At 41.7% G+C, this 19,999-nt stretch overlaps 2 protein-coding genes across 3 annotated transcripts in view; both read right to left on the reverse strand.

Moving 5' to 3' along the window:
- The window catches only part of LOC118113339 (B-cell receptor CD22), a 1,629,935-nt gene that overhangs the window by 886,372 nt on the left and 723,564 nt on the right, over window positions 1-19,999 (reverse strand). The window lies entirely within an intron of this gene.
- Window positions 1-19,999, reverse strand: part of LOC118113363 (mannosyl-oligosaccharide 1,2-alpha-mannosidase IA) — a 167,333-nt gene that overhangs the window by 7,029 nt on the left and 140,305 nt on the right. The window contains exons 5-9 of one of the 2 annotated variants that reach the window (XM_035163037.2): window positions 9,529-9,623; window positions 4,040-4,163; window positions 3,804-3,897; window positions 2,446-2,561; window positions 162-381 (exon numbers count right to left, since the gene is read on the reverse strand). In XM_035163037.2, the coding sequence (XP_035018928.1) occupies window positions 162-381; window positions 2,446-2,561; window positions 3,804-3,897; window positions 4,040-4,163; window positions 9,529-9,623 (649 nt within the window). Of the gene's footprint in view, window positions 1-161; window positions 382-2,445; window positions 2,562-3,803; window positions 3,898-4,039; window positions 4,167-9,528; window positions 9,624-19,999 lie in introns of both variants that reach the window. The other variant, XM_035163036.2, reaches the window with a different exon arrangement.

Below are 19,999 nucleotides of genomic sequence, written 5' to 3' on the forward strand. Positions count from 1 at the left end.
TGTGAATACTGAGCCGGACTGTCTCCATGTGTTAATTGATCTTTTGGTTTGATATTTGACTGTGAGCCTCCAGAACGGAAGCTCCGTTGAACCTCTTGAGATTAAAAAGTCTCCTCACACTCAAAAAGCCCGTCTTCAACCTCCCTGACGTCTCCACTCACCTGAGCGTGTGTAGCTCTCATGGCACGTGTGCGTGATCTCTGCAGCCAGGTCCAGGTAGTGTTGCCTCTTGTCCGGAGCTCCATCATCAGCCCCGATGCCGATCATTCCCCCGGAGAAGCAGGCCAGGTGGCCCATCTTGTGGTCCAGGATCCCACCTCTCCACTCGGCCATGTAGGTGAGGCCCCCGGTTGACTTCTGCACCAGGTTGGCTTCAATCGCCTGCAGCGTCACACACAGACAGGAATAATTTGATGATTACTGACGTAGCTTGAGACACTTTATTGTGACCCTTTGTAAATTTCATCGAAGGAAACAGTGAAGAACTGAGTTTCAGAGGGTTGAGGATATTTATATAGTTCTGTACATTTTGTTACTGCCTCCAACTAACAACAAGAGTTTTTTGTTTACCAACTTTCCCACTCGTGGCAATGACCCATCACAAGTTTTCACTCATGGCTAATTTCTTTTTTCTTTCAGTTTGCCATGGAAAAAAGGGATTGAAATGTTTTATGTAAAACTAAAGTTTATTTGGAAATGTTTAGGAGGCTTCTCCTGCCCCAGATAGAATTTGTTCTGCTGAAGTAGCATTTCCCAGATTCTCTACGACGGAGGTGGAAAGTACAAAGTCAGAAAAACATCTTCTTAAATAACGACTGGTGGAAGAGGAGAGGAAAGGGAGATTTCTTTGTTGAAATCTTCAAATTTAGGGTTTTCCTCTCTGTGTAGCTGTTTGTTCTCAGTGTTTTACATTTCACGAGACAGAAGGACATCTCCGGAGATCATTTCTGAATGACTCAGCCTTTTCTCTCTTTTACAGTCTCTGTCTTTCTCTCATGTGCTTCTCTCCCATTCGGTCTGGCTTGCTGCTCATTTTGCGTTTGAATGCTGGTCTGATATTCTGCAGCATCACACCTCAAAGTGCTGTAAATAAAGTGTCAAATCCCACATTTCAGGTCATTTCATTCGTTTACTCTCTTTTTTAACAGCTCTGGAAAGGAAACACACCTTCTTTACTGTATATAAGAAGAGTGGGATATATTTTAAATCCAAGTTAAATCATGAAAATTACAGTTGACCTCTCTCCTATCACTGCCACATACTGTAAGAATAGCAGTTGATGCTACTAAGGGGTTGATAAAGATGCAACCTGGAATAATAGCTGACAAAACAAAGTAATGTGTATAATGTGAAAGCACATAAACACCATGTTCTCAGAAAAAAACTTTTTCTCGAGGGCTGACTGGTGATTTTCCTGCTAATTACCTGTTGTTTGCAGTAATTGTTCCGCAGTATAACTGGAAAAATGCTCTCTCACTCAACACCGTGTTTTAATTAGTAATCTACTTTTGTCTGAATGCCAAAGATAATGAGTTGTGCTGTGCCTTCACCTTAGATCTCTGTACAAACATACAGAATATAACTTAATCTGATAGCATGGGGGGTCCCGGACCATTTAAATACCAAGTCACAGGGGAGAAGGGGAGTCTATAATTAATAGATCTGCCTCTGGCTTGACCGTCTGACGAGAACTGAGGAAATCTCAATGGCAATCTTAAATTATTGTCTGCAATATTGTAATTGTAGCCGGAGGGAATGTGTTTTACTCCGACATCAACTCCATTAAAGAGAAAAATAGACAGTTTCTGATGTATTTTTATGCTTGTGTATACCGTACACTGAGTTCATTTTTTTTGTGGACAGTGGGGGCACTAACATTTTACATAACAGTACATGAAAAGTCAGTTGGCTTCTAATTCAAGCTCTAATCACATTATACAGTACAAGGAACCTCTTCCTTCGATTGCTTTTCGATTAACGTGCAGGCCGCAGCAGAACAAGTGCACAGACAACAACAAAAAATAGGGTTTCAATGGAAAAATAACTTTATAAATTCATCTATGATGCAGCCGTGTGCAGTGTGAGGACACACATAACTCTTCTTCCTTGATTTTTTTACTTTTTAACTCAGTACTCCCTCTTTTGCACAAAATACTGCTCGTGCATTGTGGCTCTTTTCACCAATGTACTATCATGTCTGTGTAACACCACGAGGAACAAACAGGTAATGTTACATATATGATGCCTGAAAAGAGATTCAGATGTTGTGTCCTTTCATCAGCCTTCAACTATTTTGTCAACTAAAATGTCCTGCTGTGATTGTGTATAAAAGCCCTTTGGATACTTTTTCATCAAAAGCTCATGCACTACGATTATATTTCTTTTATCTGACCGGGTTTTGCAGCGTCGTCCTATGCCTTCAATGTTAGATTAGAATTTCCATACCTCCAGTGCTCCATAGTACATCTTCTTTGCCCCATCATCTGTCTTATCTGACATCAGATAGGATTTGATCAGGTACTCGTAGAAACTATCCCCGAGGCCACCGATGGAAACATGATCTATGAAGGGAAAAGGAGAACAATCAGCGGGGTTACACAAAAGTCCCAAGTGAGGGTATCAGATAATAATAATACCAATAATACATTTTATTTATTAAGATTAAGTAGTAATTTATTAGTCCCACAATGGGAAAATTTGCAATTTTATGGGCGGCTTTCAAAACCCTTAAGGACCCTTTACAGATATAAACATGTAAAACATCACAATATCAGGATATCAATAAAAAAAATATATAATCATAGGCTCCTAAGTACAAAATCATTAGTAGTAAAAACTGCATTGAACATTTAAAACCTGCAGCTTCATGCTTATTGTCTAAATGTTGTCACCACTCTTTAAAACTAAACTGATGTAACACACTTTGATCTTGTGAGTGGAAATTGAAATGACTGGCTGTTGTTTTTCCTCCTGTCCGCTGGTAAGTACACATGCAAATTCATAAAGATGAATAAGATATTGCACTGGAGGCGTTCATGAGTGTGCATCCATCCACTCACGCTCACGCACACCTTTGCTCTGTTGACTCGCCTGCAAGGTTATTCCATGCAGCGCCGCTGTGTTTGTCCTTGACACAGACAGATGAGGGAGAGCTCCGAGGCCAAAGATTATTTTTCCCTTTGTGCAAATAAATTTATATAATTTCTCTTCTCTACAAGTTCACTCACAAACAAGTATCTCTGTAATCATCCAGATTACAAACCCTTTTCAGAACAAGCATCATGTTTTCCCCACATGCTTTTTTTTTGTTGCCTCCTTTCAGGTAAATCTGAAAGATCCAATTTCCTGAAGTAATTGAATTCATTATCATTCTAATAACCCAGAGGAAAGGGAGTCATATAGTCATTGCTATGAGCCTGATATTAAAAATGAAAGGAAAAGGATGGTTGACACAGATGCGCAGCTAGAAGAGCTTTGGTACGTGAGGTGAATCAAAGTATGTCGGTTGTGTGGAAGCCGAGGAGAAGGTTTAAATGTGAAACGACACTGAGTGAACTCAAACCTCTGTAAAATTGACCCCAGGGAAGAAAATCAATTACTGTTTTACCTTTATGTAACATGAATGACCTCAGAGTGTCATTATAGTCACGTACATGTACAATGTATGTTTTATTTAAATAATGTGAGCCCCTGACCTTATCCTTCATTACAGACCTGTCTCTTTAACACAGATGTACATACGACCTTGATATCATTTCACACATGTTAAACCAGTAGTAGTGTTCAGTAATTACAACACTCACGTTGGACCCAGTTGCCGCTGACCGGACTGAGGAAGTTGGGATACAGGCCGTGAGGTTTTTCAATCTTGTTCAGAAGTTTCCTGATGTTCATCACCTACAGAGACACCACAGTACAAATTAATATATCACTGCTACAAGGCTGAAAACATATCATGCAGGAAATTGGGATAAAAAAATAAAACATTGCAGACATAATCAAGACTAGTGAAAGAGGAGGAAAAACTGCGAATCCAAACCTTCTCTGTGTAGATGGGATTGTTGGAGAGCTCGGACAGATGGACGAATTCCAGGTGAAGGGTCCCGAACTCAGCCAGGATGCTGCTCCCGGCTGAGGCCCAGCCCCAACTCCAACTGGTTCCACTACAGCAGAGACAACATCCACAGGTAGACTAAGTACCAACGGTGTCACATATAGAAGCATGACACAGGTACACAACAGAGTTTGGCAGTTAGACCCACTGTTTTGGGCTCGGGTTGGATTATTCTCAAATGCAGCTTGTGATAAAAATAAGCAAATTCTTTCTAAAATATTTAAGTTGATGCTTTTCATGTGTTGCATTATATGAAACGTTTACTGAGACGCCAGAAGACTGTGACCAATGTGTTACATTTGCCTTGCGAGCTATGGAGAGCGTCTTTAATTTCTCCATGATTTAGGCATTGTGGGACATCCAGACTGTTGGACAATGAAAGCTGCAGGTTGAAAGCAGCAGTGAATAATACCGTCAATGGATTTAAAGTGTTTGTCTGAGTTTTCAGAATTTCCTCCTGTTTCGACATGAAGTTCTCGTGAGTTTAAAGTTTTACAGCCATAAAGCTTCATATGATCCTGTTCTATCGGCAGCAGCATTTCTTGTACCCTCCAGACAATAGAGCAACACTTCTTTCAATTCTTCCACTGTCTGTGTAAGAAGTGATTCTCCCTCAGTTACGCCACATGCTGCAGCTACCAAAAGTTTAAGAAAGTAACCGACTCAGTGCCTGATGAACCTCTGAACTCACATTCTGTTTAATGCATCATAGCAGACACACTTGGGTTTGAATTTTTATTTCATTTTTAGATGGAAATCTAAGTCTCCAGTGGTCTCGACAATACATTGAGCACATTCATACAAAATATATGGATTGATTTAAACACTGAGCTATTATCGTTTCATTTCAGTCAGCAATATATATATATTTAATGTGTCCGTGCAGATGAATCTCATTAAGAAATGGACCATGCATCACCTAAACAGAAACACCATTGTCCATACATGAAGTTTTCTTTCTTTCTTTGTCAAATGTGATTTAATATCAAATATCTTTTACAAATTGGACTGTTAATCGGACGAATCGAGCTTTGAATGCATTGATTTGGGAGATTTTGGCGGAAGGTTTTCAGGAATATGGCACCTCTTCCCTTCTGTCATATCTCATGAAAACCTAATGTCACATCCAAAAATATACTAAGAAATCACAGAAAAACTTTCTACTACTGGTAGGAACTGCTAACACATAATCCAGCATATTCTTTATGTTGCTAAATCGCTAAAATGTCAAAAACAGAGCTGAGTTTCTTTGCCCACAACATAACATCGTCTTTCTATCCCCCGCAGCATCATATCAAAATGTTGAGGTTATCAGTTGTCTCTGTTTAGTGTGAGCTGTGTCCTACTTAAAGAAAAAAAACACTGTTATAGTTCAAACAATTAATTAAGAAAATAATTGGCAGATTAAATGATAATGAAAAATAAGTTGCCGCACCATCAAACGCTGCACGAGTCGAATGACGTTGAAAAGAAGTTCATTAAACAACCGCTTGAATACTGATGTAGAGCCAAGGTTATAATAAGAAAAACATAAGAAAAACAAAGTACAGAGACCATGTGTCTTTAAGGTTTTGTTGATTAATTATAGATCAGTTTTATCCACAGTAGTTCAATTCGTCTACCACAAACAGAGATAATATGCAAAACAAAACCTCACCCGCGAAGCAAGTGTTTGTACTTTTTATTTTTAATTGGCTTAAAGCTTAGATAATAAATTGGACACTTGTAATGAAGTTGTGTGTGTAGATGTTTTGATCTGATTAGTTCAAATGTGTCAGGTAAATTAGATCTGTCTGTTAAAATTAAACTCATCAGTTTCTGAAATGACCTTGGAGTCCGTCTCCCACTTAACGAGTTCACTGCCGCCTGCAATGATTGATGTTTATGTTGAATTTCTTTAACCTTAGCTCGAAACTTGACACCAGTGCAGCCAAGTTCTGTGAATCGTGTTATATCAACGGCTCGGAACGTTACCTGGAAACTACAAACATCAAGCGCACCCTCCAGTTTGATTTCCTCAGGTCAGTGTGGGTGATATCACTCTGTGAAAAATCAAATTCTCAGGAAATGTGTGGTGCACTCGTCCTCAGCCATGATTAGTTGAGGCAGAAAATACCAGAGAGACTCTAATAGATGCTGGGGGAAGATCAGACATCCAATAATGAATTGAAGTAAATTTGTAAGAGGAAGGAGAGGATGAGGTGAGGTGGGGTTTGTGAAGGCGGAGGGGAATCGGAGAGTTTAGCACAGTGAATGCATCCATTAAAAGTTTTGGGGGGGCTACATCATTAGCAGCTCTGGTTGCAGTCACATCTGATTGCTCCTTCAAGAAGAATCAATCTGAGAATCACAGTGAAGGTGCGTGGCGGGGGCGGTGGGGGGGGTGTCCACAGGGGGCAGTATCCACATCACTGCCGCCGGGGAAGCAACAACACTGGCACTCGCTCAGTAATCATTTCAGCCCATTTAACAAACACACTCTCATGCTCATCCACTGCCATCAGAAAAATTATCACGTGCAGAAAATGAATATAAACTAAAATCAATACCCCACGTCGCGCTTAATGTGTTGAGGGAAATTGGTGTTTGTGCATTTTAATAGAGGAGTTTAACGATTTGATGATCTGTGATGTTGACTATAGGATGACACACATTTCATAATGAATGATCTCTCAACGCATGTTATTAAATACCGTATTTTCTTTTTTTTTTTTTTAAATAACGCGATGTTCCATTTTCTTCTCTTCTTAAGATCTTAAAAATCCTGCTCAGAAAAGTTTTCACCTCAGAAGCTCTGTGAACGGCTGAGAAGCTTTGTGAAAAACTTCCATCTCTACCTGAATCTCAATGTAACAAAGAGGAGAATTTTTTATCTAATCATTTTTCTTGCAGTTTGGTCCCTAGGAGCAGCTCCTTGTTGCAGGAGGCTTGACGAACACGGCCCCTGGTGCAGTAACATCTGACCTTTCACCTGAACGTCGTCTTCTGATGCATCGTGCAACCAGAACCAGGCAGTTCAATTATATCTGTCGACCTACGGCAGGATGTCGCGAGTAAAACATGCACACGATAACAAATGGCACACAGGAAAAGACTCGTAACTACATGTCATGCACAACAGTTCATCGCTTTTGCCTTGGGAGGAAAAGACTTCCAACCCACTTTGTCGGAGCCACAGGCTGTGCAGCAGAACTCTACTCCCATGGGTGCACAGTGTTCGCCGACTGCTTGTGTTCTGCTGCCGTGGCATAATTACGATCTTCTCTAAAGTGACGTGTGTGTGTGTGTGTGTGTGTGTGTGTGTGTGTGTGTGTGTGTGTGTGTGTGTGTCTGTGTGTGTGTGTGTGTGTCTGTGTGTGTGTGTGTGTAGTGCAGATGAGGCTTGTTTGTGTCACTCCACACACTCCATGTGACCACACTGTGGGCAGCATGGTTCCTCCTGCCCATCTGTACCACAGACCCATGTTGGTGCTGTAGCAGGAATTAGCTCTAGAATAAGGTAATTAAATCTGCCGGCAGCTGTCCACTTTTCCGGGTGGGTTAATTGGTAGCAGGTGGACGACAGCGGTGCCAGGAAGTAGCTTATAAGATTAGGGAGTGAGAGGAAGATGCAGGTTTCCTGAGTGATTTACTATAAGAAAGTAAATAAAGTCCAACAATCAAACATGGGCGCATGAGTTTGTCTTTGTCTCACATGATACTTTTTCAAACTTTTCTACTCTGTTCTTTATACGTTTACATTACATTACATAACTCAAGTACATTTTTTATTTAACTGTACTTTACTAGATTTTTTTGACAGGTACTTTTATTTATATCAGCAAATATCTGTACTTTCTTGTCCACAAAATTAGTTCAGTGTATTCTGTTACATGTTCATGAAAATAATTAATAATTATAGGGGAGTTGGTCCACGGATCCAATCAGAGCAGTCAGGTAACATTAGCCCCGCCTCTTTCAACAAGAGAAGAGCACGCCTGAAATCTGATTGGCCCCTGAAGTACCCTTCTTCTGACAGAAGTCTTTTGAAAAAAATATTAACTTGCTTACAATACTAAATACAAATATGTTGATGAATATATATGATTTTTTTATTTCTCAGCTTTTCTTTATGCTAAAAGCTGCAGCGCTAACAGTAAACAAGGAAGGACTTCGATGTGCACCTTTACTGAATCAGAAATTGTACATAGATGCTGGACACATAATTGGCCCCTCTGTGTAAATTGTGGCCCTTTATAGCCCCTGATTTAGACAAATCCTATATCTGCCTCTACACTGGTGAAGAAACCCCTTAAAAATGGATTTGGAAGAGGCCAAGACGAGACTCGGCCACAATTATGACGTACATTGTTGATTAGAGAATAGGCTTCGTTCAACAAGTACTTTTACTGTAAATACTTAAGTTAACTACTTTAAGTGAAGTAGAACATGTAATGCTGTAGCTTTTGTGTAATTATTTGAACTTTTACTGGAGTAAAATGTTTGAGTACTTCCTCCGTCACAGCTTCATGCATCCTGCTGCGTATTGATAAAGCCAAAACAGACGTTACGTCAGTTTATTTGAACGCAGGCTAGCGATGATAATTTGTCTGTCACAGTCACTGACGCAGATGTTATCAGCATTCGTCAGATATTTCTCCTGTAATCTTTTTCAACTCTTATATCAGTCGCTCTTTAAAACTGTTGAATCAAAAAACAAGAAGCAGGTTTGTTATCCACGCTCAGCCTTAATGAGGGTTAAAGCCAAATCTAAATAAAGAACTTGAAATTCACCGTCAAATCGCTCTGAAAATTAAAAATCGCTCGCAGTTGCGTGGCATGACTGTGACATTAACAAGATTTTGTCAATAAAGATTTTTCAGATTAAAAAGTAAATGATTTGGAACGGATTAAAAAATGAACACAACTCATTTAAAACATGCATATATTATTGATATGATCCTCCAAAGTGTTTGTGAGCAGATTAATTCTAATCCAAATGTCATCGTCATTATAAAGCTTGGCCTGCAGATGCTCCGTTATCAATACACAGATCAGGGCCTGTTTGAATAGTTTTTAAATTCTCTTTATTTGCTGCTGTCATTTCGGCAAATTTATGTGGAGCTGAGATTTTGTTTGGTAATTACTGACAATTTGAATCTAGTTTCTTCTTTAAGCTTCTATAAAACACGTTTATTTTTATATGCAGAGCTGTGAGGGATGGACGTAACTGAACATTTTTCATCCTTGATGACAACTTGTCCATTAAACTTGCCTCTATCCACCTCGCTGTGTAGTTGCTGAGCAAAATAAACTTTGTGTGTCCTTCTAAATGCCCCCCCCCCCGGCCTGACCATCTTTTATCAGAGGTGGACATTTTTGGAGGTAAGTACAGAGACACATTTTTGGAGGTGAGGGCCGGTGCTGAGACTCACCTCCCCAGGTTGATGACTCCTCTGGGGATTCCTGTCGGCGTGTTGAAGGCAGGCAGCAGCTTCTCTCCCAGCTCCATTGCTTTACTCCTGTACAGCTGGAAAACACAGAAGACGGGAAACTGTCAAATCTGGTCAACAGACTGAAATGTTACAATAATGATAAACTTTATTCAAGACAGAAAAAGATGTCAAAACAATAAAAAGTATGAAAAAAAAAAAGTTAAAGCAAGGTTAACAATACAATAAAAGGAAAGACATGTTTGCAAGGTCATAAAAATAAGCAACCTGTCAGCAGAGAATGCATTTCTACTTTGTTGTGGGAGTTGGTCCTAAATTATTCTGCATTATGACAGAATGCTGCTTCACCGTGTTTCTTGCAGTTTGTGTGCAACACGTTCAGCAAGCCAGCACTAAATGACCCCAGTGAGCGGATAGGGACGCTATCTGATAGACAATCTGAAAGATATTACCAGACTTTAAAACAAATAAGATAATTTTTTAATCCGTACAAAGAAAAGAAAACCTGTCATCTCACCTAAGCTTAGTAAAAATCAAAGAGACAGTCTGAGATTCCAAAGCCCTGCACACGTTTTCCCCCCAGTTTCCCCTCTAAAGCTAATTATGTGAGACTTGCGACACCAGAACTCCAGCAGGATTAAAAGCAATCTCATCGATGTAATCTACAGTCCGTTTAAAACCACACATCCATCCCCACGGCCACGGTCCAGAGGCCGAGGCAAAGTTAACGTATCATCTTATGAGCTGGATTATCAGTCACCACATCTTTAGCCAGAGAGAACAATGCTTAGGGACAAAGGATTGGATGGTGAAGTAAGACATTGAAATCCTGAAAATGAAAGGAGACGTCTGAGGAGACAAAGAGGATGAAGGTAGCAGAGCAGAGGCGAGAGGAAAAGAGGCAGAAATCCTTGGAGACAAGATGGAGAAGAGAAAGTGACGGAGAAGAGACAGACGTGGTGTACGGAGGGAAAACCGTCCGGACACAAGACAGATCAGAAAAAGGGAGTTTCTGAGTTGGGCTGCAGGGAATCAGCAGATGACAGGAGAAGAATAAAAGAGAAAATGCAATTGGTTTTGTAGAAACCACTTTCCTGCGCTCTGAGGAAAACATTTTCCGGGAAGTGTTACTCTTAAAATACATAATCGGGACGTTAAGGTCTGACACTGGGAAGCTAATCATGCTTGTTTTGAAACTACAGTTTCAAGGGATCATGTCAAGAATGATGTTCCTGTGAATTCATCAAGTTATTTTGTGTGCTTCAACTTGAAGGCTGTTGTTTAATTTGCACCATTAAAATCATGCAGAATTACCTGTTAACACATCAGGTTTGCAATGTGCAGACAACTATCATTGGTTTACTTTGCTTCTGGAGGCAAGTTCTGCAGTTATAAGACATGAATCACGATCTGTGGAAGTTTGCTGGAGCTGTTCATTGTGTTGATAATCGAACTAAACTATAACAAGTAGTAAAGCTCCATCTGTTTTTTAGAAAATCTGTATCCACCTCATCATCCACTCTTCTACTTAATGTACCAATTTCACATTTCTGCTCTTGTGTTTGTTTCAGACATTGGAGGGGAAATTATGTGACACTTTATGTGTTTCTATCAGCTGCTCCCAGTACTCTGGCTACACACACACACAGTAGTGGGCTGCAACCAGGGTGTCATTACACTGTCACTTATTAATTCTCTCTCTCTCTCTCTGTGTGTGTGTGTGTGTGTGTGTGTGTGTGTGTGTGTGTGTGTGTGTGTGTGTGTGTGTGTGTGTGTGTGTGTGTGTGTGTGTGTGTGTGTGTGTGTGTGTGTGCGTTATATTCCCTCCTGAGTCCCCTCTATTCTGTCAAAGCTAACACTAATGAACCTGGTCTCATGTCTCCTCATCGGTCTTTTCTACCACCACTGCTTCTCCAATAAACCAGAAACCCACAGGCACACAGACACACACAAACTTGCTCTTCTTTGTGTGTTGTGTTTGCATCATTATGAATTTCTCCCCAGAAATGGACTTCAGTGTGTGTAATGTAACGATGCACATTGAAATGAAACCAACGCTCATCAGACAACACCTAAACACACGCTCCTACACTAACAGCCAATACGCTGGCTGATTATATTTCGCTCCTGTATTCTTGTTTACTTGTTAATAAATGACTTGATTAATTATAGTAAAAACCCCTTTGGCTGACATCTGCTCTGTGATTTACTGTAGGAGGCACACACGCTAAATTAAGGGCAGTGTTCATAAATCTGTCTTGGCTGTCATGCTGCTGGTCTCCGGTGCCACACTGAGAGCCTCCTCCAGCAGAGGAACTTCATTACTGAAGTGCTACAGTAATTAAACTTTGTGTGTTTGGACCTTCCTCCTCATCCATCCACAGCTATCAGTAAAGTACAGATCGCTTATGATCACAATTTAAAGTATTCTTCTGACTTTCTCTACCTGTCTGATAAGAACGGCAGCATGGTGGAACCCAGCAATGAGCCACATTGATCGGAGGTGACAGCCGACGGGTCGTTTTCTTCCCTTTCAGTTTGAATTCCCGGTCGGATCGTGGATAGAAGGACACAAATGGCTTTTCTGTCAGATCTTAACTGCTGAAGACGTGAATCAGGCGTGTAGTCATCTCTCCCATAGCAAACAACATCAGAGCCGAGCGGAGAGACGCTTTGAGAAAGCTTTCTTGACCTGCCACTTCTGTTTACCAGTAAAAACCTTTACATTTGTGCTCCTGAAGTTCTTCCAGAGCTTCACTGCAGCTCTTAGGGTCTCCTGCCTCAAGTCTTCATCACGTGGAAGATGCAGCTCAGATCAGGTACCAGACGGTTCTAATCTTCCTACACACACCTGCTTTATTACAATGAACCCAGCAGCCAAACCTCGAAATCACTCTGATAAAAACATGTTTGAGCTTCATCTTTTTTACTTGCACGGTCACCTACATTTCGACTGGCAACTTTCAGTCAACTCTGAACCACGAGTGAGCTTTGATTGTACTTGACTTGTTTGCCCCCTGGTGGCTCGTTGCAGTATGGGTCATGAATCCTGTCTCCTCCATGTAAGTGGATGAGACATGGACCAAACTAAAAAGTCAAAGTACATGTCAAATGAAATGTCTCGTCTGCGTAACCTTTCTACGGCGACTCCATCTTCCGATCGCTACCGTGCACTGTGTGGGTGACTCTAAAGCGGCAAATGACGTCTTCATAGCAAGATGGCAGCGCTCGTATCGGGGGTATTTTGGCTGCATTTCTGGATACTTAGAGGAAGTAAAGACGCATCATCCATCTTTATATACAGTCGATGGTATGAACTAACATTTAAACGACACAACGCTGCCCAAGAAATATTTAGCAGCCAAGTGTCCAATTAGCTTTAAAATCCATAAAATGCTGGCACTTTCTGTTTAAGAGGCTAAATCTCCTACACTGTGTCTTCTATTTTAATGTACATCTAATCAAATCAAAGCTGAGAGTTGGCACTTCAATGAACTATCCATTATTATTATAGATATTATTTTATTTCCAAATAAAAGGGCTGAAGCTCAGAGCCTTAAAAACAAAAAAGCTGTTTTGTCCAAATACTTCAGGTCTTGAAGCAATACTTTTCAGGTGGATCTATTTATATTGAGTTTTGTGTGTTTCCATAGGATTTGTTGACAAAACCAAACATTAGAATATCCCCAGACTTGTATTCACATTTGGGACACTCAGGTCTGATTAGACAGGTGATGGGCGAAGTGAAAATAAAACGTGACTGGGTTGCTGATGGGTTTTCAGCAGCCAGAGCAGAGCTTCATCAGCAGCACACATCCCAGACTGTGTCGCTGATTCTCAGAGAAACTGTGGGCTCTTTCAATGCAAGAACAAAGCCCCGTCGCTTTTACATGTGCCATCACCTCCTCTTTCTTCACATTACAGAGATGGAGGAGACAAAGCAGACTGGGAACCTGATCTGCTGAGGAGGAGAATCGGGTGCTGAGCTACATTGTCATGGAGAACTGAACGGCAGTGTGAAGGCAATTCTTTTCTCTGCTTCAGACGACTGCTTGTGGTTTCCTTGATTATGAGACTAAAGCTCATGAAGAGGGCATGCATAATGCTGTCTTGATTCACAGCTGTTTTTATGTAACCTGCCTCTGTACGATGAGTTCATTAGAAGTCACCTCAAGTTTCTGTTTTCCATAAACAGCCAAATCTAAAAACTCAGTGGGTGAGATATTGTGACTCCTCTGATCTGAAAAAGGGAAATTTAAGACCATGGATCGAAACCCAACATCTTATCCCTACATCACCACTTTCCACCAACATGCAAGTCATCTCATCATTCTCTCCCTTTGTCCTGAACGATGGAGAACGACTTCTACTAAAAGGCAGCAGATACTATAAGCTCTGTCCGCAAAGAAATAAAAACAATGTCTGTACTGGAATTGTCATTTTTAGACCTATAGGCCCTGATCAGAGCTGGTACTAACATCCATCCTGAAGGCAACATGCTCATTTGCTCAATTGGACTGAAGCAAAGTGTTGATTCTACTGGTTTAGTTTCTCTCCCAGCAGTGTTGATCATTATTAGAATCATTTTCTTTTCCCTGTAACTTTTTGGGCCTCGCAGGGGAACATAGGAATAGTCAAACATACTCTACAGATATCGGAGTCCTTGGCTTCAGTTGTCTAGACAAATATTTCTACCCTTTCAGCTGGATCTGACAAGACTGACTGGAGTAGACCTTGCACATTGATTTTGTTCTTCATTTCACAAGCTGCTGGTGTGAGAAGACTGAGAAGCAGAGGAGCGCGCAGGTCGCAGCACCATCACCCGACTGTGGTTCAACAAGTCTGGATCCTCGGTACAATCAACACTGTTGCCTTCGAGCAAACTTCATCCCTGCTTTGGTTATTCAGTGATAGCTGGTGGCTATATTGAGCTGCATTAGTAGAGAGTAAAATTCATATCAAATATTAAAGGTCAACTTGGGGAGGATTAAAGAAAGCCTGGTGTCTATTGCTGTGCAGGTCCTCTACGAACCATTACCAAGGGAAGTGTAATGATTGCTAATTTTAAAAAAGCTATATTTTATTATCTTTTGCATCCGTGCCAGGGATTTAACTGCAATTTTCTGCTCTGTTTTACTCCTCAAAGCTGTAATGTTCTGCCTGCGACACATTTCCAGGTCTCAATCAGCAGAGCTGGCTGAGTGACATTGATGCCTTGAAACTGTCTGCTAAGGTGCCGCGCGCAGTCCCATATCAGCTGCTCACGCCTGATGTCAGAAAAGAAAAGTACCCTGCATAATTTACGCAGCACGGCATCGCCTGAGAGCAAGTAGGCGAACATGCTAAAGCAGATCCAATAAATTAGGCATGAGGCCTTCTCAGAAAACAAACGCAGCGGTAAAATGTAAGTACCAGACAAAGTCCAAATTGGAAAACAAACAAGTGGTGGATGCTCATTAAAGCCCCTGCTGGAAAGGAGCAACTCGAAATTAGTCCCCATTACAGCTATATTGTTGAGCAATATTCATCAGGTTAAAAAGTTCGTCTCTCAAGTACATGAGCCACCCACCCTATTTGCCACCCCTCCCATTGACCCACTAAACAGGGCTCATACAAATGATTTCACAGTTTGCTTACTGCTGCTACTGTATAATAAAGCAGTCACAGTTGCTGTTATTTCGCTCCAGTCAATTATGCAATTATTGTGCACATATACCCTCTGCCTTGTGCCTCAGCTCCTGATGTTGCCCAGGGCCTAATTACAGTGAGTCTGAAAGTACACCATTATATCTGCCCTGTTTGTTAGTCATAACCAGAATTAGGATTAAGGGTGGATTAAGGATTAAGGATTCTTGTGTTTTTTTTTTACAGTCACTCAACCACATATTCAAGAGTGGTCATTAATGGGGATGTTTCAGTTTCAATATAACAACCACCAAATGGCAGCGGATGCTAACAGTTGTTCTTTGGGAAATCGGTTGCACCCATTTTCATCTGAAGTGGATTGCTGTGCAGTTTTATTGCGATGTCCTGCCTGCGTGATGTGAACAAGGAGGAAATCCAGAGAGAAGATGTTAATACCAACAATGTTCAACTGTTAGGGGAATACATGGAGCCTAAGCATGTTCCTGCAGCCATCTGTGAGCTGCCTGTCACAGCAAATCACTGTAAGACATTGTGTTCACACCTTGAAAGATAATAATGTTGGCACATTGGACCCCATCAGCTAGACCTGTGCCACACACACACTCAATGACCTGCACAGGGAAAATAACAGCTCTCCTGTCACATAGCAACACTCTTATACCTGTTGACGCTCTGACAGATGTCACACCCCATCAGTCCCTCCCTGCATCAGAAGATCAGACAGAGCCAGTGACCAATCAATAATTCAACCTGAAATTGCCTCAACCTCTGTGCCATCGCGACTGTGGGAAGAAGAACAGGAAGACGAGGTTGCTAATGGGACGCTAAGAGGAGCAGCAGCTGGAGAAAACGTCAGGTCCACTTCTCATTAGAGGCATGGCGGAGTCTCACAGGCATCGAGTAGGAGGACAGCGGTGCACCTCCTGGCCCACTCAGCCCGACAGAATAGCTAACAGGTACCTTCCTGTGTGGGCACAGGCAGACAGAGCTCCCCAAGAAACTGCAGGGAATATGAGAGCTCTTGTTCAAGTCTAAGGGAGAAAGAATCCTCTGAGACTGACTGTCAGTTACATGCAAATGGCTGAGACACTGCACGGCTGTGTGGGTGATGTACGTTTCCCACTTTTTTTATTTCCTGTCAGCAACTTCTCATCAACAACAGAGTATGACACTTTAAAGCCCCGATAGATTTACCCAGAGGTTGTAATGTTCAATAAGAGAAGCAGTGGATTCAAAAAACAAGTTGGTCCTCAGGGAGGTGCTGGAGAGCCAGGCTATGTGGTCATTACAATCTAAATGGTTTGCTAACATGAACATAAAGCCCCTGATCTTCGAATGTAGAGGGTCAATTGTTCAGTAGAGTTCAGAGGACACAAAACAACTACACTGAGCAAAAAAGGCTTCACCAGTCTGGGAATCCTACAAGGAAATCCCTCATGGAGGAAAGAAACCACAACATTTCAATTCCTGGAACCTTATCTGGCACCTAAAGGTTAAAGAAATATGGTGAATCAAAGCTAGCTTCACTACGGCAGAGAGAGAGAGACTGTTTAACCGCTCAATCACATCTCCTTCAACAGAGGCATTACAACAACAGCAACCCTCCAGCAAGGATAGCTAGAAACCAAAACAATTTTATGCCAAAATTATCATTTGCCTTGAATATCTGACGCTGCTAGACGAAGGGTTCAGACTACCCTCGTCCTTCTTGGATCCACACTACACTCTGCCAAGGCACAGATATATATGCCTCCTGTAGTCGTGCCAAACAGTGAATGCTCTTGCCGGCAACCTTGTGAGGGAAAACACCAACAGCTCTACCTCCTCTTCTTGAGAAAACAGTAGTGACTGACCATGGTGTTAAAACTTCCAATGCTAGAAGCGTTCAAAAACAGATTACATGAGACTGAATCCACGAGTCTGAAAACCATCGCTACAGTCCTCGATCTGAGGTGAGAAAAATTTATTCACACATTCCTCGCACTCGTGTGTGGGCTTGTTTTTAATAGGATTTGAAAGGACACTCACCCAGTGGGAATTTGTGTGAATGATATAGACAGTGTGAGGGTTAGGAAAGATTATAGGGTCAATAGTTTGGAAACACAAATACTTTCCCTAGTTTTTATGGTATTTTATGGCTTTTATGGCTTTTATGGTAAGTGGGAGGTTTGAGTGTGAATCTTTGACTGGGATGAGAAGTGGCGAGGCAAGATGAGGAAGATCAGATTTGGTTTGTGTGAGACCTGCCGTGGATCTGTGGTTCAGTTGGCGATACGAACATGTTTGTTTGTGACAGAATGAAATGGAGAGAGAGGAGTGGGGCTTCTTTATAAGCTGCGGGAGAGGGAGAGTTTCTGACAACAAAAACACATGTCGGGGGTGAAAGAGTTAACAAAGAAAGTCCTCATCCATGTGTCCAGGTGAACTGGTAAATTCTTACCGACTCAAAAAAAAACATGAAGAAATTTCTTCTTTATGTCTGAACTATTGACTACACTGCCCCCCCCCATGATTTTCAATGGTACTGCTCCGTTATTGCTGTTTGGTCCGTATCCTTAAGATGCACAGATATACGGACGGAATGAATGCAGACTACAGAGGGTTCCGTCTGTTTCCGTATCTAACGTTGAGCATAAATGAGCCTTATGACAGGCTTTCAGAGACTAATGTTTATAGTGTTAATTCTTCCTCTTTCATGCCGTCAGCGGCTGACAGTGAATTGTGAGATGGTGAAGAGGTACAGTGTCGTAAGCAGAGTGCACTTGTGCTGTCATGCATATCAGCGCAAGCAGCACATGCAGTAATTTGACTGCACTGTGCCTCTGAAGTGTGAGGGCTTCGGAGGGAAGTTGCTGAGCTGAGTGACAAAACTTTTTATGTAATCTATCCTCGTTAAAAAAAAAAAAATCCTTCCTACATAATCACAAAGCCTCCATAGAGTCAGGAAATAAAAGGCAACTCAGCTTAACGCAGTGCACGGCTGCGTCACGGAGATAACCCCCCCCTTCAGACCCACAAAATTTCACAGCTTTTCCTTGAAAATTGAAACCAGTAAGACACTCAAGAAACTAAATTCCACAAGTTCTGTTGGGAAGACGTCGACTCACTTCTTATGACAGACATTTCATCTACGAGCTATGATGCCATACATTCTACTTTCTAAGAAAGAAACTTCTAGCAGTACAAGGTCGAAGTGGAATCTTCTTGAAGAGGTAAGAGGCATTACCTTAGTATTACCTCAGTGAAAACTATTTGAGAGATGGCAATATATACAATTGCACAGTCCCTCTGTTGACGTTTTGTCTGTCTCAGGCTAAATGTGTGGGAGCTGTAACAGAGGTGTTACAGTGCAGCTCATCCGGAAATGCAGAGATGAGAGTTTGCCGTCACTGAAGCAGACTGAAGCAGAGGTGTCAGAAAATGTGACCGAAAACGTGATCTGAGAATTTAAAACCAGGGTCATGTAAGTGTCACATTCAACTTCCCAATCAGGCGTTTATACCTCATATCTGATAGAAAAAAGGAAAAAAAAGCTGTTTATATGTCAACTCTATTGAATTTATTGGAGTCCTATTTTCTTTTTTTCCTACCTGTGTAATGAGAACATGTTTTATGACATTTACCTTGGCCGCCCACATCACACCTCTTGCCTTTCCATCCGAAGTAGATGGCGTGATGAAATGGGAGCGTTTGGTTTTCACCACAGCGTAGAAAATAACATTTGTGTCGACTACAGCGGTTGTAAATAGTTCCATTTTTTTTTCTAGATTCAGAACATCTTGTAAATCAATCCTCTGATGCTGTAAAGGTTTTTTCATGAATTTAAATCAAACACTTAAAGTAAAGTCTACTTTCTGCAGCAAGCTGCTTGGTCAATGGGGTGAAGAAGTCAGACTTTCATTCAGCCAAAGGGTTTGGGGTCAAACGTATTCAAGTGTCCTTGAGCGAGACACAGAATCTCTTATCGGTTGTGCAGGTGATCTTCTGCTCTGAGGAGCAAAGTGACAAAGTCCCTGTGGGCGAGCGACAGTACAGAAATACAATAACAGAAGGGAAAATCGGATGAATTAGGATTCCGGAGAGGCAGCTCTCACAATGTAAACGCTCTAAAAACACACCGACCGTAGACTTGCCTCCAGGCTTCTGTTTATCAGCACAACAGAAGCATCACTGACGAAATGCCATTTTGGCTGTGATCTAAAATGGTAGTTGTCGCAGCCTATATCAAATCATCCCCTTAGGATATGAAACATATGGTGTTATATTCCTCTCAGTCTTCCACAACCGTGATGAGGGATACTCTTGATTCTTTCAGTCCAGACCTCCATTCGTTAGGCTATCATCCTCTATGAGTCTACCTCAGGGACCTACTTAGATGGCAATGCTCTCCCCGCTCTGATAGGCTTTGCACGCTTCCTGTTGCCACGTGCACACTGTTGCCATGGTTTTGGCTGGGTCTGCGCCGCAGCGTTTGCTAGCTCCATCTGTCCTGGGTGTCAGCTGGGTGGAAAATGCTGTGATTCCACTCATTTTCTCAGTGGTGGGTCGCATCCATCCTGTTGCCACTCCTCTGTCTTCTCAGTGGCACAAATCAACGAGATTCTCGGCTTGAGTTCAGACTCACAGCTCGACAGTAAAGAGGATTGTTGCTTGGGATTGGCCATGCTTCATCTGTCTGAAGGCAAAATAATGTTAGGAGAGCTGAACAGAAACGCTTGATTCCTGCCAAAAGACCCCGGTGCAGGATTCAGGCCCAGGGAGCGGGGAACAAATAAATATAGTAGAGCTCGTCTGAGCCCAAATAGAA

This window comes from Hippoglossus stenolepis, chromosome 8, assembly GCF_022539355.2.
Source record: "Hippoglossus stenolepis isolate QCI-W04-F060 chromosome 8, HSTE1.2, whole genome shotgun sequence".
In the NCBI taxonomy this organism is placed as follows: domain Eukaryota; kingdom Metazoa; phylum Chordata; class Actinopteri; order Pleuronectiformes; family Pleuronectidae; genus Hippoglossus; species Hippoglossus stenolepis.